Source organism: Oreochromis aureus, linkage group 3 (genome assembly GCF_013358895.1).
Source record: "Oreochromis aureus strain Israel breed Guangdong linkage group 3, ZZ_aureus, whole genome shotgun sequence".
NCBI classification, from domain to species: domain Eukaryota; kingdom Metazoa; phylum Chordata; class Actinopteri; order Cichliformes; family Cichlidae; genus Oreochromis; species Oreochromis aureus.
In genome coordinates, this window is record NC_052944.1 from 4,659,822 (window position 1) to 4,687,330 (window position 27,509).

Below are 27,509 nucleotides of genomic sequence, written 5' to 3' on the forward strand. Positions count from 1 at the left end.
CTCCCCAAGTGGCCGGTCAAAATGGTTGTTTAAATATTTTACTGAGCTGCTCCTTAACTAGGACAGCGTTGTGACAGTGAACCTTATTCTTTTAAGTAGTGTTTGTTAATAAAGTGTTTTAATTAAGTGCTGTATTGTCAGTTCTGCTCATTGCCCCGACTGTCCCTTTTTAAAAAAAAATTATATTTTTTGAACCTCTCGTTGGGAAAACAAAACCGACTTCGACATTAGAAAGTAAAAACAAACTCTTGTCATTTACCTGTTTATTGCTTGATGACTTCGTGTAGTATGAATGTGGGCGAAACTGTTAAAAGTTAAAATTTGTGCTTGTTTGTGTTGAGCAGCCGATCAAACAAGTTCAGAATTGTAAATGTGTTCAAGCACATTCAGGCCTGTGAGACTCATTGAGACGCTCAGACAGTGAAGCATGACTCTGTGCTACATGCACACATCTCTACATCTCTACATCATCTACATGTGTGAGCTGGAGGGAGTTAGGTTGGAAAAGTCTGATAAGATACTTTATTACGACATACCAAAAATCTCACTATGACTGTGACCCTCCCATTTACTGGAGAAATTGTGGAAATACAAATGCCAACTATTATCATATTTTCTGGGACTGTCAGGTTATGAAAACTTAAAGGAAGGCAACACGAGATGTTTGGAAGCTGCTTGCCTTTAGAAATTAAAACTTTCATTCTTTGGACTCATGCCAGAAAGATGGACTGAGAACAATAAATACTTAATATTTTATTGATGGCAGGCAAAAAAGCCCTCACAAAGAAATGGCTTTCATGTGAGAGCCCAATTTGGAACATGTGGATGGAAGTCACAATGGCCACTTACAGGAAGGAGAAAATGACAGCAGATGTGAACTACAAGATGGACCTGTGTGTACCAAGATGGAAGAAATGGATGAACTATATAATAACATGCAGGACAGACTTTGACTTTAACCTTGGATAATATATTAGCTATATCACTGATTAAATCTCACTTCCCTAAGGGTTTGTTTTTAATTTTTCTTTTGTGTGTGTGTGTGTGTGTGTGTGTGTGTGTGTGTGTGTGTGTGTGTGTGTGTGTGTGTGTGTGTGTGTGTGTGTGTGTGTGTGTGTGTGTGTGTGTGTGTGTGTGTGTGTGTGTGTGTGTGTGTGTGTGGTTTTTGTTTTTTTTGTTTTTTAAAAAGGACATGTAGATATCGACAAATTGTGGAAGCTGATGCACATGATACTGTACAGTGATTCCTAAATATCAGTAACTACATTTATATATAAAAAAGACACTTATAAATACTTAGTATTAAATTGTTTTTTGTTTTTGTTTTTTCAGTGTTTTCATAAAAGCCTGATTTTGATTAATCTGCTACTATAGGGAGAAGAGCAGGAGGTTGAAGGAGAAATGTGAAATCTTTCATCCTCCAAAATGGAAAATGGCTGAAAATAAAAACGGGTCTGACGTTATCCAGCTCCTAAGTTTATAAATTCTGCACTCAGCTTTGTGGTCTGCAATGGCACTGAAATGACGCCAGATGCTCATTTTACATTTTCGGCCCCTCCTCTCTCTGTGTACCCGGCCTGTACCACTAACTTGGTGTCTTCGGAATGTCCGCCCTTCCCCCCTCCCACCTTTCACGTAATGGTATGATCCTAGTCTGTCTGCGTGTGATTGGTGTCCATCAACACAAAGCCCCGCCCCTGCCTGCATGGTTTCTCAGCAGGGCCCCAAGTCTGGGCTCGCACTTACCGACCAGTCAGTAATAAGTCACGCATTATCTCGTATGCCCCGGAAGTTTGCCCCCCCCGCCGTAGACAGTATTATTGGAAGGCAGACTAACTGTCGTTGCTTCATTCCAAAACGCTTCAGCTTTGTTAGAATAAACAGTTGATTGTGGAATATGAAGTAGTGAATACATTTCATGGAAGGAAATTCCCGATTTCTGAAAATAAGCGATCTTCTATCTGTTCACCACGATCACACCCATTTACTCACCTAACCTCAAACACTTGAGTTTTCCATTTCTTCTGTGTTTCATTGGCTGCTTTGCACTTTCAGGGATTATATAAAACTGTTTCATCATACATACAACAGGAATTTATGTAACAAATTACTTTCTGTTGTTTTTGTAGGCTTGGTCCCTGTATATCAGTAAAATGTTAAAATAATTGAGGAATACTGCTGGATATGAATATGATAACTGCGCCTCAGTTTTATCTCATTTTGTTTGGACGGCTAAGAGCCCTTTCGTATACAGCTCAACATGATCGTCAATAGACTAAAAGTGTTAATACATTTCTGTATAAATGTGATTGGCCCCCTCTCTACTTATTTCATAGAGAATACATTTAGAAAAGGAGAGGCTAGTTTGAAAGTAAGACATTCTGACCAGAAGGGCCAGTGTATCATCATCAGAGATATTTATGTACTTCAAGTTTTAATCAAAACGTCTAAAATAATGGGGCCTCCAAGTCAAAAGTACCTGCTGTTAATATGGAGTGCTTCAAAGTTTTGAACTTTTTGATAGTTTTATGAAAGAAATGGATTAAAAAAAGAGTAATTAAGATAAAACACATGAGTTGTTTTGACAAATTATTTTCATCTGCGATCAACCTTTATAGCCGAACTGCTATGAACCCAGTTTACTTTGAATTGCAAGTCAGTGTTTTTCAAATTACTTTTAAACCACAAACTATTAGAACTGATCAGCAGCTTAATTAATTGTAGCATCCTACCAAAATGCTTTCATCATGGACACTAGAGAAGACTGGACTCAGTAGGTTCACTAACAGTGTGTTTATTTACAGTGAAGGTAAAAACAATAGACAGCATAAGGAATGATAGCTGGAATGTCCTGGTCTCCACCACAGATTCACAGATAAGCTGTTTTTCAAGGAAAAACTCGCTCTTGGCAACTCCCTCAGACACAACCAGGTACCTGCACAGAGAAGAAATATAGGTGTGCTGGATGCAAAGGTGGGACACAGAGCAAGACTTACTGCAACAGAAGGTGCAGTTAATGAACATAAAACAGGAGAGGAGAGAGCATGATGTAGCAAGACAGACAGAAAGTGGATGAGTCAACACTCGAGGACCACAGCAGCTTTGATGTGTGGAGATAGAGGTCTCTGAAGAAATGTTACACCCAGGACTTATTGTACCAGCAGCTGTGACGGGCTGATACAGAGGAACAACCACACTCCCATGTGACACATCAGTCATAACATGATCATCCTTCACCCTATTACTCAAAAGGCAGCAGTCCATCATCACCACACTTTTTTAGGCTATATTATAACAATATATCAGCTGTAATATACTATATTATTGCTGAAAATTAAATAAATTTAAATATTTTAATTTTACCTAAAGACACTAAAATTAGTTAATTTTAAGCCTTCAGGTTTTGTTGAAATTCATGATTATATATAAAAATGATAATGTTGTGAACTAGCACAATATAAATACAACTGAACTGAAATTTCTGCTTATCCTATTTATTTTAACTCAATTTTCAAACCCATGAGGTTTATTCAAGTCACCTGGATTCTAACCAAAGAGTACACAGAGAGGTATCAGTGACTGTGTAGCCAGACTGTGTGGAGCGTAGAGGTGGAGCTCCCAAACGACAGAGGATTCATAAAAAGGCACCTGAGGCTGTAGCTCAGGTCACCTACTAATCAAAAGGTTAGTGGTTTGATCCCCGCCTGCTCCAATCTACAGTGCCAAATATCTTTTGGCAAGATACTAATTATCTATCTATACTATTAGGCAGTTATGTAAATCGCTTTGAGCGCTCAGATAGATTAGAAACAGTCCATTTACCAATATGAGAAGGCGAAGGAAAACTAAGCACAAGAGACAAATAACTGTCAAAATAAAACAGGAAATAAGACCTATAACTAAATAGCAAAACATGAATATATAAAAAAATTAACCATGGAGAAAGTGATACAGAAGGATGAGCCAAACACAGAGGGAACAAATAAACCCAATAACTAGGACAAAAATACATGGGAATAAATACAAATCAATAGCTAAGCAATAACAGAACTAAGAGTCAGTGTGTGATGTTATTTGCTGTCTTGGCAACAGTTCATTCCTGTTTTCTCTCACAGAGAACTGAGTGGGTGAACAAACCAAATTTCCAGTCACAGCCTTACATGGAATTTACTAAATCCTCAGGGGTTGTGGGGCTTTTGCCAAGTTACAGTAACCAGATGTGTTGATGCATCTTCATATTTCAGGAAACATTGTCTAAAGCAAAAACAGCATAATGTGTAAAAATAACGGTGGTGATCCCGAAGGCTTGATAACTGACTCGTCATCCCATTGTTCACTGCTGTTATTCTCTCACTGTTGTGGCTGTGTCACATTCCCAGGGTATTAGTAGTGGGAGCTTCTCAGGCTTAATAAGCAAATAGCTGGTATTTTCAAGACAGAAAACTACAGCTATTTAAAAACCAAGGCAAACTATACCAGACACTGTCAATGGCCATAAACATTTGTCACAGTTATCTTAGAATAAAGAAAGATCTGGTTCCCAAACTTTGTCATTAAAATTTGTTGCCTAGGTTTGTATTTTTCTTTGGAATTATTTTGAATGTTTTATATAAGGTGAACTAGTTTAAACTGATTTTCTTTTTTAATAAGGTATTCATGAAAATACATTTGCAAATCTTTTCAGTGTGAGTATAGCTCAAGAGGCAAATCGTCTACATCTGCTATCAGAAGGTTGGTGGTTTGATCTCTGGATGCTTCAGTTTGCATGCCAAATATACTTTGACAAGATACTAACCCCGAGTTCCCCCAGTGCATCCATCACAATGTGAGTGTAGGTTAGATAGAAAAGCTCTCAAGGATGAAACAGCTTGTGTGAATGAGGCTTGTTTTATAAGGTCCCCTCGCAGAAACGATGGTTCCAGCAGCACAACATCTGTTCACCTTAAATACAAAGCAGGTACAAATAATTAAGAATAAAATATCAGCTGCAATTTTGGTGTTTCATTCAACGGCATGAGAGGTCACAATTATAGAAGTTAACACAAGTGAGCCAGAAACAGATGAAAACAAAATAAATAGCAGTGCTCGTTCACAGACAGCGCTGAAAGTGGAGTCCAAGGTTTTCCTTTTAATCGATCTCATTTCTTTCTGATGTTGTTGTATCCATTTGTATTTATTTATTTTATATTTATTTTGTATTTTTGGTGATTCTTATGTTTCTGTTACTCTGGATAATCCACAGATTGTTTTGGTCCTACCTTTTAGGAAAATGGTTGACACTGTATTCTAATGATTAAGATGTGCAGTTTGGTAGTTTCTGTGTTTCCTGGGTATCTGCAGTGTTTTAACATCTTCTAGTCCTTTTTGTTTCTTTGTTTCTTAGTGATGGATATTTAAACACTCCACAACAAAATCAGGTCCAGGAAGCTGTTTGGTTTTGCTTTTTTCTATATAACAAGTGGCTTCAATTACATTTTGTTAGCCTGCCACAAGCTTCAGTAGAAAGACTCGGAAAAAGTGTGTAAAATGCAACTCTCTGTCTACCAGATGCTTGGTGAGTAGTGGGATAAGGAATGTTAAAAGTTGTGACCAAATTTGGAATTCTGATGCATGACCACCCAAAGTGAGAGCACATGAGCATGTATACCACTCACTGCAGCACTGGATTATATATGTTTTTAACCTGTGACATGTATTTTTAAGAAGTCAAAAATATTCTTCCAAAGAAAAACAAACAACAGATAGCACATTTACTTCCACGCCATATTTCCTGTAGAAAAATGCAGAGCATTTGAGTGTGCAGCACTTGCCTGTCAGCAAGCAATTTTTATTACATTCAGACATTCTAAAAAAAAATCAGTGATTGAGAAACATTACTGTGCATTCACCTCTGACTAACTGCTCTAGCATGAGCAGGAAGAACAGACTAATGTGTGTGTGTGTGTGTGTGTGTGTGTGTGTGTGTGTGTCCGTGTGGGGAAAGAGTTAAGCGACTTTCCATATCCTCAATGATAACTTGGAAAAAGAGACAGGGAAAAAAGTGAGAGGGAGGGTGAGTGGACATGTGTGTTCATGAAAAGGAAGTCTGTCCAGACAGTGTCAGATGACATCATCGTCTCCAACACTGTGTGTTTATGTGTGTGCAAAGGACAGGGGCAGTCTTTTAGTATAAATAGATGAAGCGCTGTCAGTATTTCAAACTCAGGGAGCAGCAGAGAAGATCCAACCTGAACAAACAGGGCTCTGATATACTACACTGGACACATCCCAGCTACAAGGTAAGGACCTGAACTTGACAGTTCAGACTTTAGCTTATACATACAGCCACACACAGCATTACAAGGAATTACAAGGGACATTGTTAGTTAGTACAATAAAGTGTAATTTAGCCTCTTAAGTAGTTTTCAGTTGATCCTGTACGCATCCATAAATTACACCATCAATCACACATGTGCACAGCTGTTTTTAATATAGATGTCTATTATGTTGACTTACATTCAGTTCCTAAGGACAAACTGACTCTGTTATAAATCCTATCCTGAATTATTATTATTAAGTTTATTATTATTAAATCTCATTATCCTGAGTCAGTGTTTGACTGAAGCCCAGTTAGAAGACTGAAATCTACACTAGGAGTGGACTAATGTATTCATTTTCTTTTACATCCACCAGTTTAACACGTTTTCTTTCTGTCTTTATTTATTTTCATACTCTTGAGTCTTTCTGTATGCAAGTTTTTACAGTCATTATTTTAAGACATTATTTTATGGCCAACTTCTGACAGCTCCTTAAACTTTCTCTGTACCATTGTGTAATCCAGTGCAGTTTCTTACTAAGAATTGGAAAGGATCTGCTGACACGAGGTTCAGCGGTTAAACAAAAATCCACTCCTCTTTAAATGGATACAAAATCTGTTTCTTAAGAATGTATCAGTTTTAGTGATGTAGTGTACAATCACTGCGAGAAAAGCTGTTTGAGTAGAAAGGTTATACTTGCAGTTGTCAGATACAGAGGTATCTGCTGCATATTGAATCACCACTATTCATATTTGATGAAATTGTATTTTTTCTTTTCCAGAATGCTTTGCGTATATATTTTCCTGGTGCTGGCTCTGAGCAGAGTAGGACTGACTTCTCTGCAGGATAAGCAGACTGATTTTGGGCTGAAGGTCTTCCACCAGTTGGCCCAGGGGTCTACAGACAAGAATGTGGTCTTGTCCCCATATGGTGTGGCCTCTGTTCTGGCCATGGCTCAGCTTGGTGCAAACGGAAACACCAGCAAGGCCTTAACTACAGCTATGGGTTTTTCTCTGCGAGGTGAGTGACATATAGATTCAGACAACAAAGTGGGACTGAAGCAACAGGAACAGGTTACAGGAAATAATGAGATTACATCCATAAAGTTTTTAGCATCAGGACAACAATATGGCACTATTTACTGTTTACACATACTGTAACATTTCCAATAGGAAGTTTGTAACTAAGTTAAAGAAAGATAAAAAACAGTAGAGGGAGCAGTTTTTATCTTTCTGCAAGTGAGGTGACTAGTTTTGTGAATTTGGTAGATTAGAGCATGTCAAGACCCTAACCTTGAAAAAAAGCCTCCTATGGTTTACTCCCGCAGAGCGAGGGATGCTTCGGCAGCAGTGGCTTCTGCAGCGGGGCCTGTCCTCTGAGGAGGGGGTAGAAATAGCCAACGGGGTGATGGTGGAGAGGAAGATGAATCTGGAGAAGAGATATCACCGGAACTTGGCCAAGGCCTTCAAGACCCACCCTCACCAGGTGGACTTCACAAAGCCAGACCAAGCCATCAGCGTTATCAATGCATGGGTCTCAGATCACACTGCAGGTATATTCAGATAGCAGACTCAAACCCCTCTGAAACCTCCATCAGCTTTGATTTAAGCGGACGTCTATCTTTGCGTCCATCTTTGAAATTGTTTGGTCATCTGTTCTGCAGGTCTTATCCCTGAATTCTTGCAATCTGGATCTCTGACTGATCAGACCCGCCTCGTCCTCCTTAATGCGCTCCACTTCCAGGGCCTCTGGAAAATTCCCTTTGACCCAAAACTGACACAGGAGAGGATGTTCCACTGTGCCAATGGCAGCACTGTGCCAGTCCACATGATGAGAATCACCAACCGCTTCAACTATGGTGGGCCACGTCGTTGCACTTGTTTATCAAACGGTTCCACAGATGACTAAAGTCTCTATCTGTATTTACTTATTAAGGCCTTTCTTTCCCCCTCAATTAACAGGAGAGTTTGTAACTGCTGATGGAGTGGATTACGATGTGATTGAGGTCCCATATGAGGGTGACTTACTGAGCATGCTCTTGGTGTCTCCCTTTGAGCCTGAAGTTCCTCTGAGCATGCTCAGTGCAGACCTGAGCAGCCAGAAGATCCGACAGTGGAGGACAGAGCTGAGGAATGTCAAGAGGCAGCTGGCCTTACCTAGGTAAGAGAGAGCTGGTCAGAGTGTATAGTTGGAGCTAACAATAAATTATATTGGTTCATATTGATTATTACAAGAAAACACAAGAAACTGAAAGACTGGTATTTTGAAGGTTTACTCTGGACTCTGAGGTGAATTTGAAGACTGCGCTAGTCAACATGGGACTAGGAGACATCTTCAACCCAGCTTCTGCAGACTTCACACGCATCACCTGTAAGTCAACCTTTTTGTTGAATGTTCATCTCTCCGGGGTAGCTGTAGTTCCCGAGGTGCAGCAGGTCATCTACCAATCAGAAAGTTGGTGGTTTGATCCCTAGCTACCCCAGTCTGTATGCCAAATATCCTCAGGCAAGATACTAACCGCAAGTTGCTCTCCGATGCATCCACTGGAGTATAATTAAGTGTGAATGTTAGCTAGAAAGCACTTAAGCATATGAATCGTGTAAATGAGACAAGTAAAGCACTGTGAGTGCTCAGGTAGATAGAACAGTGCTATATAAGAACCAGTCCATTTACTGTTTGCACTGACTGACATATCCTGGTCAGCAATGACTCCAAGATTCCTTACAAACTTGGAGTCATGAGTGTACTGTGTTGTTACATGAACAAATTGGAGTGTGTTACAGATACAATTCAAACAACTGAACTGTTTAACACCAATGGTGTTTTAATGAGGTCCAGCAGGACAAACAAAGAGTCCACTGTCAGAGTCTGTGAGAAGATCGCTCATGACCGTCACTAAAGCTGTTTTTGTGCTATGATGCACTCTTAATCCTGACTAAAGCTTTTTAAATAAACCAGTCTTTCAGAGATGATCACTCAGTATTTTCTATAACTGCTCTTTCAAGATATATATATATATATATATATATATATATATATATATATATATATATATATATATATATATATATATATATATATATATATATATATATATATATATATATATATATATATATATATATATATATATATATATGTATATATATATATATATATATATATATATATATACATATATCTTGATATATATCTCTCTATATATATGTATATATACAAGTAATGGTTTAATTAAAACCACCTTAAAAGCCTGTGGTCACCTGTCAATAAAGACGGTCCATATTTCAAATTGAAGCATTTTAAGCCTTAATGACGGATTATAAATAAGCAGATAAAAAAAATGAAGGTTTAAAAAAAAACTACATAATGAAAACAAACAAACATATTTTTATGTAATTTTTTATTCTTAATTTATTCATTTGTTTTTTTGTGTTTTTCCCTCTAGTGGATCAAAGGCTGTGTGTGTCGAAGGTCCTGCAAAAACTGAAAATTGAGGTGAATGAAGAGGGAACCAAAGGAGCAGCATCAACAGGTACCCTCATTTTTCAGTTCTATATATATTTATTTGTGGCACAGGCGATACAATTGATTCTTTTTTTAATTTTGTCTAAGTATGAAACATAATATGATGTAAGCTAAAAGGGGATATTGAAAATAGGCAACATAAGCAGAGGTCTTATTGATTTATAGATGCAGAGAAAATATTTTAATCATATTTTGTAATTAATCAAATTGTAACAAATACCTTTCAACAAAAAAATGTATCAGAACTATTTGAAGATAATGTAAGGGGTCCAAATGGGGTCCCCACATAAACCCAACACTGACCTTTCCCCCCTTTCTGTTTCATTGTTCTGTTAGCTGCTGTCATGTTTTCTCGTATGGCAGTAGAGGAGATCGTTCTAGACCGACCTTTCCTTTTCCTTATCCAGCACAAACTCACAGGTAACCTTTCACTAGAATACAATTTTACAATACCAGGCTGCTGATCATCCAGGTAGGGTGGCTCTCTAATGTTCTCCCTTTTATGTTTAGGTGCTGTTCTTTTCATGGGTCAGTTCAACCAGCCTCAACAGTAACCCACTCTGAGCCCACTCTCTGCGTGAGACGACTAAAATTCCACATAATGGCCATCGAATGGATGACATATCTGACATATACTACTTAAATCAGATGACATATTTGAAACTGCAAACTAAATCACTGGAAAGTTTATTTAGAACAGTATTGAAAGAGATTTTGTTTAAAAAAATATTTCTTTATAGATTATTTATTTCTCTGAATGTTTCTGGCTGATAAAACATAATGCGATATAAAGGAAAGTGAACATATGAGGTATTTCACCTGTTTCTGATACAAAAGATAGTGATTTAATTGAAAGGGAGGGACGCTGATGCGTTAGTATTTATAAAGAGTTATATTTTAATATTACTATTTTATATTACTGTTAAAAAATTATATTTCATATTTTTGGGTTGTTTTGTTCTTACATTTTTATTTCTGTCACTATGCTTATATTTATTAAACTACTATATTTTTTACAATGTTGCAGTCTTTGAGCAGTTCTTTGAAAGGTTAACACTGACTTTTTCTGCTTTCCCCCTGATTCAAGCATCAAAAGGCACCTAACAAATCAGTATTGTGTCTACACATAACAGACATGTTATGTTCCCATTTCTTTAGTTAAACCTGCCAAACATAAGTTTGGCATGAAACAGCATTTTTGTACCATTAAGGTGCAAAATAGGTATTAGCTGAAAACTTGAAATACCAAGCATGGTGTGCAGTGACTGAGGAAACTAGACAAGTGGAAGACAAAAGCATGTCTAAAAAAAATCTGTATCTATCTACAGTAGATAAACAGTATCTGAAAGCAAGATATAGGGTGGGGGTGGGGTGGGGTGGGGTCCCGACACTGATTCACCAAAGCAAAGAAAACCTGTCAGGAAGCCATTCTTAAGAAGGGGAAACATTACACAAGAACTGGAGTGAAAATGAGGCAAGAGGTCTTCATTTTTCAGCATCATATGATCCCAAACACACCGCCAATGCAGTAAAAAGCATAGATAAACACCCAGTGGAACACACTGAGAGCCTGCACTTCAACATTATTGAATCTGTGTGGGATTATCTTGACACAGAACAGGCAAAAAAACAGCCAAAGCAGAGCTTCAACATGTCTTTTGAGAAATTTAGAGATTATTCTAAGACACACCCAAACCTTCTGTCAATGATACATATTAATGTACCAGGCATCCGTGAAAACAGAATTTATGAAGTTTAACGGAGTTAGATGTTAGCAGGAAGTTAGCTCGCTAGTTTCCACCTAAACATGATATATCATGTTCTGACTGAGAGATTTCTGAAAAAATTAAAACACAGTTATGGTTAGCATGATATAAACATATTATCACAGTGAAGCTGGAGGATAAAACTTTTTTCCACTCGATAAAAGTTAACGTGAGGGTTCCCGATGGTTAGGGACAAATGCAATCGCATGGCAGGATGCTGTAAACGGACCAAACTTCAGGGATAGGGCAGAGATAGCTCAGTAGGTAGAGTGATTGCCCCATGATCGGAAGGTTGGGGGTTTGAATCCACTGAACGGCTACCCTGAGGTACTCCTGAGCAAGGTACGGTCCCTACACACTGCTCCCTGGGTGCTGCATTGGTGGCTGCCCACTGCTTCACTGGGTGAATGGGTTAAATGCAGTGTATGTGTTGGTCCCTACACACACATTATACAAGGTCAGGGTGTATACTGCTGCATGGGCTGGGCTGTAGTTACATCATAAGGTTTTATAAACTGAGCTTTAAAATGAACAGTGGTAATAAAAACTGAGAGAGGCTGAAAGTGATCACTGACATTTTAGGGGCTCGTTCAGAATAAATAGAACAAAACAGAAAAAATTAAAACCTTAAATTAAAGTTTTTAAAAAAACTTTAAAACTAAAAACACAACAGCCTTATTAAATGCAGAGTAGTTTGAACCCAGTTTGGTTCATCTCGTCATCACTTAAAGACTGGATAATTAAACTTAGTGTGTAAAGAGGACTCTCTCCATTTACATGAAAGAAAAAACAGAGTCTATCAGACAGATATCATTCAAACCCCTACAGTGCCGTACTTTAATACCTATGGCATGCTCTAATCTCTGTAATAAAATACTGTGGTCGACAGTATCAACGATGGACTGAGGTCTAGCAGGACAAGCACAGAGATGAGTCCACTGTCAGAGGCCATAAGAAGACCATTTGTAACCTTCACTAAAGCTGTTTCTGTGCTGGGATGAGCTCTGAAACCTGACTGAAACTCTTTAAATAGACCATTCCTCTGCAGATGATCTGTCAGCTGTTTGACAACTGAGAGATTGGTCAATAATTACCTAAGACAGCTGGATCAAGTGACTGCTTTTTAAGTAATAGTTTAATTATTGCCACCTTAATTGCACATAGCCTATTAATAGAGATAGATGATCATATTCAAGATTAAAGCATTTACTAATTGTAATAGTTTGAGCAGTTGCTAAGAATGGGTAATGGGGTCTAATGGACACGTTGATGACCTGGAGGAAGCCATTACTAAAGTTATTTCAGACAGATATAAATAAATATAAATGACATTTAAAGTAGCTTAAAATAATAGTATGTCTATGGTTGTGAGTATTTGTTCTTCAATAGATAAAATTTCATTTTTTTTAAAAATTAATGAAGTTAAAGTTAAAGGAATGCTTGACTCAGCAGCGCTCTGACAGTGCTGAAGAGAAACCTGGGATTTTTCGGTGTTTAATGAATGATGACGATGAAAAATCCTACCGATTTTCTTTTTTTTTTTTTTTCCTTTTTTTTGAGCAGATTTTTTTTTCCAGGCAACATGGAGATCTTCTAAATTGGTGACACGGCATTTCCTCTCTAACTTACGGGTTATCCGCTTTAAGGTCCGTACTTGAAAGCTATACCAGGGAGTCAGTATCCGCAGTCACACACAGTGAGGATGTAACACTAAAGTCGATACACTGTAAAATCATTCGAACCCTCCGGAAGTGAGACGAAATCATAAACGTCATGTTAGACGTGCCGGAGTGCGCATGCTCCTCGGATGTGGAAGCGCTTTGGCAGAAACAACGATCGTGGAAGGGTTTCCGCTTTTTGCAAGCGCAGTAGTTGAGCACCTCACACGGGAATGAACTTTCGGCATTAGTTCGAGTGTACGTCTGAGTGGGCAACGAGGGAGTAGAGTCCGTTTGTAACGGGACACAAACGTTAAAACCCCCACAGAATGGTAAGTTATTACGTCAAACTTGCAGGGAAAAGTGTATGTGGAGGGTATGCTACGCTAATGCTATCAAGGTGTATGATTCCAGGAAGTCACCACCTGCGCTAACTACACCTGGCTTCTGTCAGCATAGCCTTGCAAGCTAACAGGCCAGCATAACCTGTGAAACTTCATCTTTCTTACGCTGTATATAGCTCTCGTGCAGCTTGTGGTCTGTGTGATGTTAGTCAAACTTTAGCATGACAGACACGGGACAAACTAGTGTGACTGCCCTCGTTGCAGGTAATTCGTTTATCTTTAGGTTTTAGTTATCGTCAGCAACGAAGGTGATGGCGTGCTTGTTACTTTCTGCCAGCCTACATAAAGTAATGAAATAGGCTTCATTATGTGGCTAACTTTGTGCTTAACCTCAGCTCAATTGTTTTTGGAACTCTGTATGGCCAAAACCTTGTGGCCAGATGACTGGTGATCTTAATATTACCTGCTACAGTGACATCTGTTACTGGCTAGACTGATGAAACAATAACATTCATCTTTTATGAAACCATACCTCCCACAGTCATGCCTGCCAAATAGACTGTAGACTGGTAGCAGGCAGATGGAAGTAAACATAATAAGTGATATGCTGGATTAGTATTGCCATATCTGCAAAGTTTTAAAATAGCTGTAATACACATTACAGCATAAGTTTATATCTGTGGTTTCATTATGTGATTGAAGTGTTTGCTTTAAGTGCTTTAAATGCAATACATGACGTTTATGTCTGGAGGTAATGTCAAACCAAAATATTATAGACATTTGATGTCACTTCCTCCCTTTTCTTTGCCAGTATGGCGTGGGAAAACAGCATAGGATGATGAGATGAAACACTCGCCATATACAACAGGAGTGTAAATTTGTCATGGCCATTATGTTATTATAGACTTTCAAAAAGAATATATAAAGATTGTCGTCCTAGTGCAGGTCTTTAGTGACCAAATTCATTATTAATTTTGCTTTTAGTCCTAATTCAGTCTTCCCAGCACCTGAAAAAGGTAACTGACTCTTCAACTTCTGAGTGCTCCACTTTGTTCACCTACTACTTTTGAACTGGCAGTTTGTGTTTTTTCAGTAGTGTACTCGGGATGTATCAGAGAGATACTGCATTAATCAACTGAGGGATTTGGAGGGCATGGGATAAGTGAACTGGAATTTAAATAGCCTATTATAGAAAGCCATGAAGTTGTTTTTATTTCTTTGTTTGGTTTGACTGGTTCATTTTAACATTATATCGTTTAAAAAGGCTAGATTATAATGCTGGCTTAACTCCCTACTTGTTCCATTGTGACACTCCCTTGGACCAAGTAGATATGGGATAACAATCAGACACCAAGTGAAGATTGGAAAGGTTTTTTTTTATTGTCATTGAGAAAACAATTTGGCATGCTCTTCTCTTTTTTGCAGTATATGTCTACTGAAATGTTTACCACAAGTTAAAGTCTCACAAAATGTCATACGCTTGATTTTTGAATGCAGCACATCTCAGTCCAAGCATCTATTGTGCTGGATTTCAAACATGGTGCGCTGCTTTGTTATTTGAGCAGACACGAGCTGCCGTGTGCTCTAAAAGATGTGCACTGTTGACATGGTTTAATTTTCTAAAAACTCACAGTGTACACTGTGGTTTATGGGTCACCAAGGATTTGATTCTCTTGGGCTGACTAAGATTTCACTGTGTATTAAACTTTGAACCAGAACTTTTTCTAAGCAAGTAATCCAGACCACATGGCAAGATGTTGATAACTAACCAAATTATCTGTTTTTGGTGTCTTCTTCCTACCATATAATGGCATCTGCCTCTATTAATAGGAGGGCCCTCCTGTTTATCCTCTTTGTCATGATGTTGGAACACTTGGGCAGGCGCACTGATTATTTTATTGGAGCTGAAATAATTTTGACCATATTTAACTCTTAATGACGTTCCAGTATTTCTTTGCTTTTGGGAATTGAAAGAGCATTTGATCACAGAAATGGTTAACTATGTCAGACTTGATAATAATGTTTACAAAAAGAGCAAAGTATAAAAAACTGTGATGAAGTGACTCATAATTGGTCACAAGAATGCAGTTAACAGGAAAAGTTCCTGTACTGGACCAATAATTGTAATTGTCACATTTATGTATTGACATATACTTACACATTGAATACATGTTCTCATAAATGCTGTACTGTCTTTTTTGCATGTAGATGCGCTTCATGCTGCTGTTCAGCCGGCAGGGCAAGCTGCGACTGCAGAAGTGGTACACAGCCACAGCTGAGCGTGACAAGAAGAAGATGGTCAGGGAGCTGATGCAGATAGTGTTGGCCCGCAAACCAAAGATGTGCAGTTTTCTAGAATGGCGCGACCTCAAGATTGTCTATAAAAGGTAAAAGTGCCATGGGCAGTCCTGCATTTTGTACTCATCACAGCATCACCTGCTTCTTGTGGTACTTTGTTTACACTATTTTCATCTTCTCTCATTTTAATGTTACTGACAGTTGCTTCTAGTGTACATATTTACAGTTTCATTTTCTTTCATGCTATGAACTGCTCTTGATTTTTCACTAATTATCAAGAAACTGTAAAGAAATGCACTAGTGCTTTTATCCCAGTGCCAGGTTCTCAGGTTCATTTACTTGTGATACATTTAGGCAGTAGCCTTTATTGTTTAGAAATTTTAAAAAGAAATGTTAGTAACGCAGTATTAAACATGTAAAAAAGATGAGATGTGGCAGTGCTTTGTCTCCAAGAAAGAAACCGTGGGAAGGAAAATTACATATTTGTACGTATTCGAGTATTTCATCAAAATTAATGTCTGTCAGAAAGAGAAGCTGCTTTCGTATAGATGGGGACAATAGGCCCACGTCCACCACAGTGGTAGATGGTCTTTCACTGCCAGCCCAGCCCCCACTGGTGGAACAAGTAGATGAACTAACAATCTGCATTGGCAAATTGGGTGAACTACTGTCCTTGAGCTCTAACTACAGAGCTCCGGTGATCAGTGGAGGAATATGGGTGGCCCCGATGACCAGGGCCATGGGCTGGATTTGCATTGCCTTAACTGCCAGGAGCTCTTACCATCAGGGCACGTTGCTACAAATCTGGCCTGCTTCCCTTGACTTCCCCGGTTGGAGAACACCTCTTAAGGACTTAAACCAGCTATGCCTAAGGAAAACAACTTAATTTAGAAGATGCAGTAGGTCTTTCTGTTGAATGTTACATTATTAGATTCTTAGGAGTCATTTGAAATTTCAAGAAGCCCTACACATTGCATACTCCTATAGTGACACAGTGGCCTCTCCTACTTCCCACTATGGCCAGCCACGTCAGCTGGCTTTGCCACACCCAGCAGAGTTAATGGCTGAGTCCACAGTGTTGACACAACAAGCTTTAGAACATTTGCTTTTCTGCGTCAGAGCTTTGGAAGGCATACTATATCAATTGGAGAAAAAGGCCCACATCGAACTGCAGTCACATGGTTCAAGACTTATTGCTAGACTCCCTCATGACATGCATGCCAGTTCCAGAGGAAATTCATCTACTGAAGATAAAAAAAATGTCTGTTAAATCTCAAACCAGCCTGCAAAGGGCTGACTTGAGATTTAACAGACCAGACAAGTTCAGCTGCGGTGAAGGGAAGGAAATTACACCAAAGAAGCATTGTCCCTGAGACTTTGTTGCATGAAACAACAACCATCATATGTGGTACAGAACCACCCTTGACCATCACTAAAGAAACCATCCCCTCTACAAGTATAGTCTAACACTAGACTAAATCAGTGGTGCCAAACATAAGGCCCGGGGTCCAGAATCAATCCAGCAAAAACACCAATTCAGCCCACTGGAAGTCTTTGGAACGTGATGGAGGGCATACATTTTTGGACTTTTGACTGTATTTTTTTTTTTTTTTTTTTAATAATAATAATTTCTAACAGTTTTTTCTGTTGATAAAGACTTCCTCTACAGCCATTCATGCTACACCAAAGTAATGCATAAACATTTAATTGACAGGAACTTTCCTGTTTTTCACTATCTACTATGGAAATTTTCATTACCAAAAATAAACAAAACATTTTTCATCAATCAAAAAAACAAAACCGTTTCGTAAATACAGGACAGTCTGGGCAGTGAACTACCAGAACTTTTTCTGTAATGTTGTCATGTAGAAAAAGTAAGATGTGCTGTTGAAATTTAAATTTGTAGCTGAATGTCTTTACACTGACAAAGTATGCCAGCATGGACAGATTGAATTCTTGCTTCCCTACACAACAAGGGCCAAAGATCTGGTACAACAACTGTGGAATAAACACAGACAACATGATGACCATGGAATACATGATAAATGAAATTCCCATCTATTGATCATTTCCTCATCCAGATATCGTCTGGGCTCCTGAATACAAAGTTGAAGGTTGCCCGTAAGAACTGCAACAGCTTCTGCTCTTACTGAAGCTCCGTTTACGGTGAAGGAGCTTATATTGTCTCTACTGTCGTTTGTGTTATGGTCGGGCTACTGTTTTGGTCCGACCATAACACAACAGAGTTCCAGAAAGATGTTATTCGTTTTGAGAACTCTCACATCAGAAGAAATGACATATAAGTCACTCAGATAACTTAAAAATGTTATTGTTTGGCTTTTTTCAGTGTTTTATTTGTTCCTGAGTAAATCGGTTTGGCTGAGGTTAAAGTGAAATTTTTTTACAATATACATCAAACATAAAACTGAATAACAGAAGCGTGAGATGGTAGAGAATTTACGCCAATGTCATATTATATTTTAGATAGCAAGGAGCAGACGGCTGAGTTTAGTAAACTCCACCGAGACAGCTGGTGACGCAAATCTGAAGGCTAGACTGTCCAATTTCACAAACGCTCACTTCCAGCTTTCTCGGTCTTTGGAGGACCCGGCCCACATAGACCGCAAAGGCCGGATCCTCCGAAGGATGGAGCCCCTCAATCGAGACACAGCTTCAGAGTGCTGAAAAACTAGTTCACACATTTATCACTTGTAGGCTGGACTATTGTGGACTATGGGAATTTTTGTTTCGGTCTCTACTCTCGGTTCCGTTATGGGCAGACCAATAAGCTGCTGGGAGGTTCCCTCGATGTACGGAGTGTTTCTTCTTTGCTCCTTTTCATCTTGTCTCTATATACCACTATGCATTTAATCACTAGTTATTTTTAGCCTCTGGCTCTTTCCACAACTTGTCTTTTGCCTGCTCTTCCTTCCCTCACCCCCAGTCAGTTGTGGTAAATGGCTCCCCCTCCCTGAACCTGGTTCTGCTGGATGTTTCTTTCTGTTCAAAGGGAGTTTCTCCTTGAGGCAACTGTTGCTGTGATTTGGTGCTAAAAGTTTTTTTTTATAATTGGCATGAGAAAAGTCTGTACCAATGGCAATTTTGCTTGATGTTTAGTAATATAAATGGAATAAAATAAGTGGAAATAATTCCTTGCACATAATGCTTGATCAGGTCTTTATCTGCTCAAGGATAATTGAGTGTGCGTGGGAGTTTGCCCACCCAGTCTACATGTGTTTTGTGGACTTGGAAAAGGCATTCGATTATGTCCCTTGGGGGGTATCATGTTGGAGGCTGCTGCTGAAGTATAGGATGTTGCTGTCTAACTGCAGCAAGAGCTTTGTCTGTACTGCAGGCACTAAGTTGGACTCACAGGGGTTGATGGGCTTCGCCAAGGCTGCATTTTGTCGTTGATGCCGTTTAGATTTTTTTTTTATGGACAGAATTTATAGTCGTAGCAGAAGGGCTCAAAAAGCAGAGAAAAAACTCTGCTTTTTGTGGATGATACAGGCCTTCATCATGGAGTGGTCTCTTAGATCACTGGGGTGCCTCACAGCAGAGTGGTAAGTGGCAGGTATGACAGTTATCACCTCCAAATCTGAAGCCATGGTTCTCAGCTGGAAAAGGTCATAGTGCCCATTAGGGCTGGGACGAGTTGCCGACTGAGTTAAAGTAGGTGTTGTTCATGAGTAAGGGAAGTGGGAGATTTGAGCTGCAGCCGCATTGATGGTGATGCTTAGGGCTGTTCGATATAACGATATATATCGGATGACGATATAAAAACGTCTATCGTTTCATTTTACGCTATTGTTTGTTTCGTGGTGTTGCAAAATAAACTGTTTACGGCAATATTTTTTGATTATTTTGATGGTCACTGTAGTGGCTATATTAATTTCCTAAAGTTCTCTCTTTCTCTTATATTTAATATAACCACACTACAGACGGACAAGCGCTTGTTTTTATGCGTTGTCGTTAGCAACAACGCCGGTAAAACCACCTTGTGTCCGCTTGTTTATTTTCCACATAAACCTTTCACAATAAAGCTCAAGATCCTGTTGAGACTTTTCAAAATAAACTGAATCACGAGAAAGATGCAGAGTATTTACAGATGAGAAGCAAAAAAGAGCCGTCAGGTGCTAAAAAATAAACCTTAGACTCAAACGTTAGAACAGGCTTTTCCCCGCAGCACGCCGTGTAATAAATACTCACAAAGAAAACGGCGGCCGTTACAACCTATGTCTAAAAATGTATCGTTTCATGCATCAGTTAAAAGACTCGACTCCAGGTACGCGATGCCCAGCTGGAAACACTTCACGCAAGTCAAGCTGCCCAAGATTCACAGAATTTAGAGAAAATATTTTTGTGATTTATATCGTTATCGGACGATAGATGTCTTAATATCGGGATATGAGATTTTGGTCATATCGCACAGCCCTACTGATGCTGGATACAAGCAACAGAAACTGGCTTCTCAGAAGAGTGGCTGGCCTTGCCTTTACAGATCAGGTGAAGAGTACAGTCATTTTGAGAGCCACCACCCCCACCCCACATCAAAAGGAGGCAGTTGAGTTGGTTCAGGCATCTGACTAGCATCCTTAGGAGGTGGTCATTGACCCACTATTAATCATGTGTTATCACATGAGCCAAGGTATGGTAGAAAATTTGAATTGATCACACCACGAGACCTGTTGATTTTTCTCTCCAGTTCTTGTGTAATTTGGCGTACCTCAGCCTTTTCTCACTGTTTCCCTCCCTTAGATTGGCTTCATGAGTGGTTTTAGCTCAGCAGCTATAGCACATTGTGTGCTAATCAGAAGGTTGGTGGTTCAATCCATGGCTGTTCCAAATACATAAATATCCCTGGGAAAGATATTAACCCCAAGTTGTTCTTCCATGCATCCATCTGAGTTTGAATGTGTGTGAATGTTAGGTAGAAAGCACGTACAGAAAATAAGAAGAGCTTGTGTAAATGGTTGAACAAGACAAGTTGTATAAAACACTTTTTCGTGCCCAGGTAGAGTAGAAAAGAGCTATATAAGAACCAGTCATTTACCATAGTACCAACATAACCCTGCATTACAGCCAAAGTATGCAAAAGACAAGATGGACTGCAGCAGCAGACCACACTTTGTACGGGCTCACCAAAATAGGGAAGAAGAAGATCGTGTGGTCTGTTGAACTTCAGTTTCTTATCTGACGTTTGGATGAGAGGGTCAGAATTTGGCATAAATAGTATGTAAGCATGGGGCTATCCTGCATTCTCTGAATTGTTCAGGCAGGTGTTGAATGGGCTTCTTAGTACCAGTTGAGCATCATTTAGAAAATATATCTTACCCGAGTATTTTTTCTGACCCCATCCAACCCTTATGCTCACAGTGTGCCCATCCTGCGATGATGGCTCCCCCAGTCACCGGTCACCTGGTTTCTTGAACATGACCATGAGTTCACTGTACTCTCATCGTCCCCACTGTCACCAGATTTTAATTCAATAGAACGCCTTTGGGATATTGATATAATATTGAGATATTGATGTGTTAATAACCAAAACTCAAGCACAAATTGGATGTTACAACACAACTTGGCAAACAATGCACTTAAAACAGAAAGCAGAATTAAGGATTTAATAATTTTGCCCACTTACCGTAGGCAAATGACAAAATCAGGCAAGTCAACAAGGTCAGGGGGGATGAGTGACTGATTAAAACACAGATGCTACTTCATAGGCCAGCACTCAAACACAGGTTATTGGACTGAAAGAACTGTGCATGCTTGCTCTGTGCTGTCTGGCAGCCCTACAAAGGTCTGGTAAACTGTCATTGTCCGACTGTACGCTGTACAATTTTTTTTGTTTTTGTTCTTCTTTTTTCTTTTTTTAAAAATCTGTGACGAATTTTGAGGCAGAAAGTCTTAAATGGATCTCACAGCAGGCAGTCTGCGGCCTCGTTGGTTTGTCTGTTAACCTGAGAACGAGGCGACATTGGGTTTTCAAATTGATACCATAGGTGAATCTTTGAGTTTCAATCTCAGTGACCTTAGCATAAAGGTCAGAGGTTAAGTTTTCTGTAAATCCTAGTGAAGGCGATAACTTGAGAACAAGGCAATGTAGGATTTTAAAATTGTTTCTGCTTTTGTGTATATTGTCTTGCAGGTATGCCAGCCTTTATTTCTGTTGTGCCATTGAAGAGCAAGACAATGAGCTGATCACACTCGAAGTTATACACCGTTTCGTAGAGTTGCTGGATAAATATTTTGGCAGTGTAAGTGATATGTGCATCTTAATGTGATTTTCCTTATTTACATGTGAACTATTTTGAAGGAAGAAAATAGTTGATGGCGTATGAACCCTGCTTCTGGGTCCAAACGTGTTTTTGGCACATTTTAATGCTTTGCATCTTGTTCTGTTTAATCTGAACAAGCCCCTAAAAATAGTCCGTGATCACTGTCGACCTGTCTGGGTTTTTATTACTACTATTCATCTGCAACACTTTTTGAAGCTCAGTTTTAAAACCTTACCATGTAACTACAGCCCAGCTGCTCAGACACCAAAAATTTGAATGAGTCAGAAAATAATCACTCTGAGGCAAATAAAGATTGGAATGGGAACATGAAGCTGAGGATCAGGAACTTTTCATAACGAGTAACATAAACCATGCAGCAGTATATTAATGACTAACCTGTGTTGTGGATACATTATATAAGGCCTGACTGAAGTTTGGTCCTTGTTTTTTTCCTCTTTTTCCTGCCATACGATTGCATTTGTCTCTGCCCACAGGGACTCTCATGTTAATTTTTATTGAAGGGAAAAATGTATCTTTCATCCTCCAGCTTCACTGTGCTAATGTTTTTATATTGTGTTGATCATAGCTCTGTAGCTAGCCACCATGTAGCAAACCATTATATTTCAGCTAGCCCAACTTCAGTAACCCTACAGAGGTCACTGCGGTTTGGTTTTTCTGTCTTCATTATAGTGACAGCAGAGCTGTAAGTTTGATTTTTTTTTTTCAGAACTCTCTCAGTCAGAGCATGGTATGTTTACAGGGAAACTAGCGAGCTAACTTCCTGCTAACTTCTAACTCCGTTAAACGTCATAAATTCTGTTTTCATGGATGCCTGGATGTTAAACTTGTCTGTTACACCTGGTAAAGCAGCAATCATTTTATCACTGATCATTTTATTAAAGATGAAAGAATTTAGACAGTGTTTAACTCAGTCATGCTGCAGTGTTCGTTTGACTTTGGGACCTGAATTTTATAAACAATTAATTTTTTGTCCAGGAGTAACAATAATTCTTAGTACAGCAACTTATCCATAGTTGGTTTAAGTAGATATGTACTCATATAATACATGCAGTCACTCTTTGTATCATTATGTATACATTTCTAAAATTATTATTGTCAGAAAGATGAAGAAATGACTACTTGTTAAAATGTATGCACGATGTGAATTCAAACATAATTTTCTTCTTCTTTAAGAGGATTAACTTTGTTTCTTTGAAAAAGGAAACTCCAACGGAGAAGCTGAAAGACCATTCTGAGACTTGGCATGGTAAAGAGTGGTGTTTTGTGTATGTGTAGGTGTGTGAGCTGGACATCATCTTTAATTTTGAGAAGGCCTACTTCATTTTAGATGAGTTCCTGATGGGAGGAGAGATCCAGGACACATCTAAAAAGAGTGTCCTCAAAGCGATTGAACAAGCTGACCTACTGCAGGAGGTAAGCTGGGCTTCAGAGCTTACGTGACTCAAGAAGACGATGCATTAAAGTTACTGACCTGTGAGTTATCACTGAAACGTCAGTCACAAACCATGGACTGACTGTGAGACTTTGTCCACATTTTGTTGTGGTAATGCTCACCGGACTAACTTCAGTTTGGGGTTGTGCAGTTTGTACACTCTGCATATGTAAATTTGTGTCTTTTTGTTCCTCCCTGGTCGGTGAAAAACAGTTTTGTGTAAAAGTTTCCTTTTTGCCTGCACTCTGAGTCAGCTAGCCCTAACTGTTGCATTTTTTGCATACAATACAGTAATACTAATATAAATGGCATTTTTCTACTTGTGCCTGTGAGAGGTGACGGCTCCATGCAATGTGAATGGAACAATTTGTTGTCTGTAATTTAAGTTGCGTCTTCCATTTGTGTTTATCTTTTCAGGAGGACGAATCACCCAGGAGTGTACTGGAGGAGATGGGCTTGGCATAGTCCACAGCAGCGTTATGGGAAATATAGAAGGCAGGGGGTGGGTCAGTGTAGGGTAGAACATGCATCAACTCGACAGTACTGGTACTATGTATATGTGAATGGGGACTGGTATACACTGTTTAACTGGGGGAGAGACTCAGTTAGTGGAAGAACCTTGCAGTGCCAGGCCCTGTAGCTCTGGGTGGGTGGGTGGTAGTGTGGGTGTGTGTGTGTGTGTGTGTGTGTGGGTGGGGGGGTCACTTCAACGTGGCTGCCAGAGTTGTGTGTTTATATTTTTTTTAAGGGGTAAGGCAGAGTCCAGCTAAGAAAATAACCCACAGTGGTAGACACTGTGGGTTATCTACACTTCAGCAAAGTAACATTTTGCTGAATGTTTATCACAATATTGTGATTTTGCAGTGTGACTGGGCTATGATACAGAAACTGGTTGAGCAGGCACATTCTATCATGAAGCTTTGTCAGGTACTGACTATGGTCTCACTTGAGTAGTAAGACTGTAATAAATATTTAATGTCACTACAAGTGCTACTAGTGAATTTTAAAGCATTGACGATGGTAAGTTGGGGAAAAAACACTTAATTTATACATACATTTAACAACATTTAATGTCATTCTGTTATTTAGATAATACGGTCGCTCGTATGATGGCTTGTGTTCCTGCCTTGTACAGTATATTTAAACCCATGTTAAGAAATGCAGACGCTACATAAAACAGTGAAGAAATTAAAAACAAAACGATTACAAGAATTAGAAATTTTCTTAATTTTCTGGCTCCACTGAAATTTTTCTTGTACTAGGTAATCAATTGGTGCTGTCAAGATATGTCTGAATATATCATGTTTATTTCAGGTGTTTAATATTTTTAGATTGTATGAAGAATACTTGTTATTGGCCCATCTTTCATTGCACAACATTGATAAACTGACAGTAAAAAATAAACCAAAGACATTTTAGAATGACATCAGAGCTACAAGGATCTTATTTACATATGAACCACTGATATGTGCGGAGTGTGTAATCCTGATGAGATGGAAATGTCATATGCAGTTTAGGAAAACTGCAACTTAGAATGAGAAGGAACACAGGTAAAGGTCAGAGTTGAAAGTTATAGAAGAGACATTCTGTGTGCAGTGGGTACTTGTTTGGGCTGGAGTGAAATTACAAGGCAGATAGAATTATCTAGCTTAACTACATTTTATTGTTCTGTAAATGTTTTACAAAGTTTTAGTTTTCAGTATGACATCTGTGTGAAAAACAGGCTTTTGCTGAATGAGCAGTGGTCAGTAATGGAACGGGTCATTCCATATCAGTTTACCAAGTTGAAAATTGTCCAGGCTGATATCCCTGACAAAATTCCAGGATCATGCACTTCTTAATAGATAAACTGCTAAAACGATTACAGTTTATATATATACACACACACACACACACACACACACACACACACACACACACACACACACACACACACACACACACATATCTTGCACCAAGACGTTAGAAACAGATAGCTCCTCAAACCATTCTTGAAACATTTTTGCTTTGTGGCAGCGATGGTTATCCTGCTCAAATAGGCCATAGCCATCAGGGATTACAATTTCAGTGAAAGGATGTACATGGTCTGCAACAAGGCTTTGGTTGGCTGTACATGTCAAAGTAACATCCACATGAATGACAGGACCCAAGGTTCCCCAGCAGAAAATTGCCCAAAGCATCATACTGCCTCCACCAGCTTGCCGTCTTCCTACAATGCATCCGGGTGTCAAGTGTTCCCAAGATCAACGATGCACAACCACCTGGCCATTCCCAGAAAGCATGATTCCCAGACCAGGCTACCTTCTTCCATGGCACCATGGTCAATTCAGTTCCACTCAAATCCTTAAGCTTGCCCATTTTTCCGGCGTCTAACTTTCAGAACCAAATGTTGGTAATATATCCCACCCACAACCAGGTACCATGATAAAGAGATACTTTTTTCACCTGCTGTATCACTAATTGTCACCAATTTTATGAATAAATATATTTCAGAAGTGCTATTGGCATTAATTTTTTTTACCAGATGTTGGTAAAAGCCAATTCAGTCCACAGAGGCAAAGAATCCAACCATAGATGTTCATAAATTATGTAACAATTAGAAATGACACGAGGGAAAAGTATTGAACACACAAAGGTGCAACAAAGCGTGGGAACCCATGACACCAGCTGAAATCTATCTGTTATTAGAAAGCATTCCTGCCGCCAGGTGCAAATTATTATCGGCTAATTCCCAAGTCCCAACTGATGGCCTATAAAAAGGTGTCAATGAAGGAACATCCCATGTTATGTAAAACCAGTGAGCTGTCAGAGCTTTGCAAGCTTGTTACAAAATATACTGATGGCACTGGTTACAAAAGAATTTACTAAAACTGTGGAAGGTTCCAGTGAGCTATGTTGGGGTCATAATCCTGGGAAGGGTCCCATCCAATTATTAGCCAATAATCTTCCTCAGTACCACATGGTAGATCCTGTCAGACATCGTACCGACTAAGATGAACAGGCACATGGTTCAATACATGACACAGAAGTCGGTAGAAACACCAGAGTGGTGAAAACCTGCTACTGGTTGAGCAGTCACCAGAGACTGTAAGACAAGACTGACCAACCTGTGCACTCCCTTGATTGACCATAAGAAAGCCTATGACTCAGTGCCTCACTCAAGGATCCTGGGATTCCTCTAACTGTACAAGATCAACAGGACCATAAGGAATTTGATGGGGATGTGGCGAACACTAGAGGTCAACTTCTAGTGCAGGATCTACCAAGGAGATGTTCTGCCCCACACTACTGTTCTGCATAGGCCTCAACCCCTTCAGCCAGATCATCAAACAGGCTGGCCAAGGACTTGAGCAATTATTAGCCACCTCCTCTACAGGGATGACATCAAGCTGTATGCCCGGAGTGATGGATACACTGGTTCACTGATCCACACCACCAGGATCTACAGCAAATGTTGATCTTAAGGGGGCCGGACCAATGAAACGCTCCTTTCTGTCAGTGTAAAGAAGTTAAATATTTACATAATTTCATTAGGGATTAATAAAGTATGCTGATTCTGATTCTGAACTGTTTCTAGATGGTAAAGAAAAAGCTGCTATGACAAATCTGTCAGCATGACTCTTTGGATTTCAATTGTAAGAAATAAATGTGTAAAATCACAGAATAAGCTCTCATAGCTCATTGCTCAGACTACATTATTTGATATATGTATAGTTTTTTTCCATTTAATTGTTTATTGCTTAATTACTTTGTGTAGTATGAAGGGTTTTTATCAGTGGGGAAAGCTGTAAAACCTATGCAACTAAAGTTAAGGGTAACAAATTTTGCTTGTGCTTGTTTGTGGTGAGCAACAGATCAAACAGGGTAAGAATTATAAATGGCTTGAAGCAT

General features: G+C 39.1%; 2 protein-coding genes across 2 annotated transcripts; both read left to right on the forward strand.

Moving 5' to 3' along the window:
• The first annotated feature begins 6,212 nt into the window (after positions 1-6,212).
• Positions 6,213-10,882, forward strand: serpine1 (serpin peptidase inhibitor, clade E (nexin, plasminogen activator inhibitor type 1), member 1). The gene is made up of 9 exons (XM_031744606.2): positions 6,213-6,278; positions 7,078-7,316; positions 7,624-7,848; positions 7,960-8,154; positions 8,258-8,456; positions 8,566-8,666; positions 9,742-9,828; positions 10,158-10,241; positions 10,332-10,882. The coding sequence occupies exons 2-9, from the start codon at positions 7,079-7,081 to the stop codon at positions 10,373-10,375; spliced, it is 1,173 nt and encodes a 390-aa protein (XP_031600466.1). The 5' UTR covers positions 6,213-6,278; position 7,078; the 3' UTR covers positions 10,376-10,882.
• Positions 10,883-13,382: 2,500 nt separating this feature from the next.
• ap1s1 (adaptor related protein complex 1 subunit sigma 1) lies at positions 13,383-26,116 on the forward strand. The gene is made up of 5 exons (XM_031744605.2): positions 13,383-13,577; positions 15,798-15,976; positions 22,036-22,144; positions 23,462-23,599; positions 24,036-26,116. The coding sequence occupies exons 1-5, from the start codon at positions 13,575-13,577 to the stop codon at positions 24,081-24,083; spliced, it is 477 nt and encodes a 158-aa protein (XP_031600465.1). The 5' UTR covers positions 13,383-13,574; the 3' UTR covers positions 24,084-26,116.
• Positions 26,117-27,509: the final 1,393 nt, after the last annotated feature.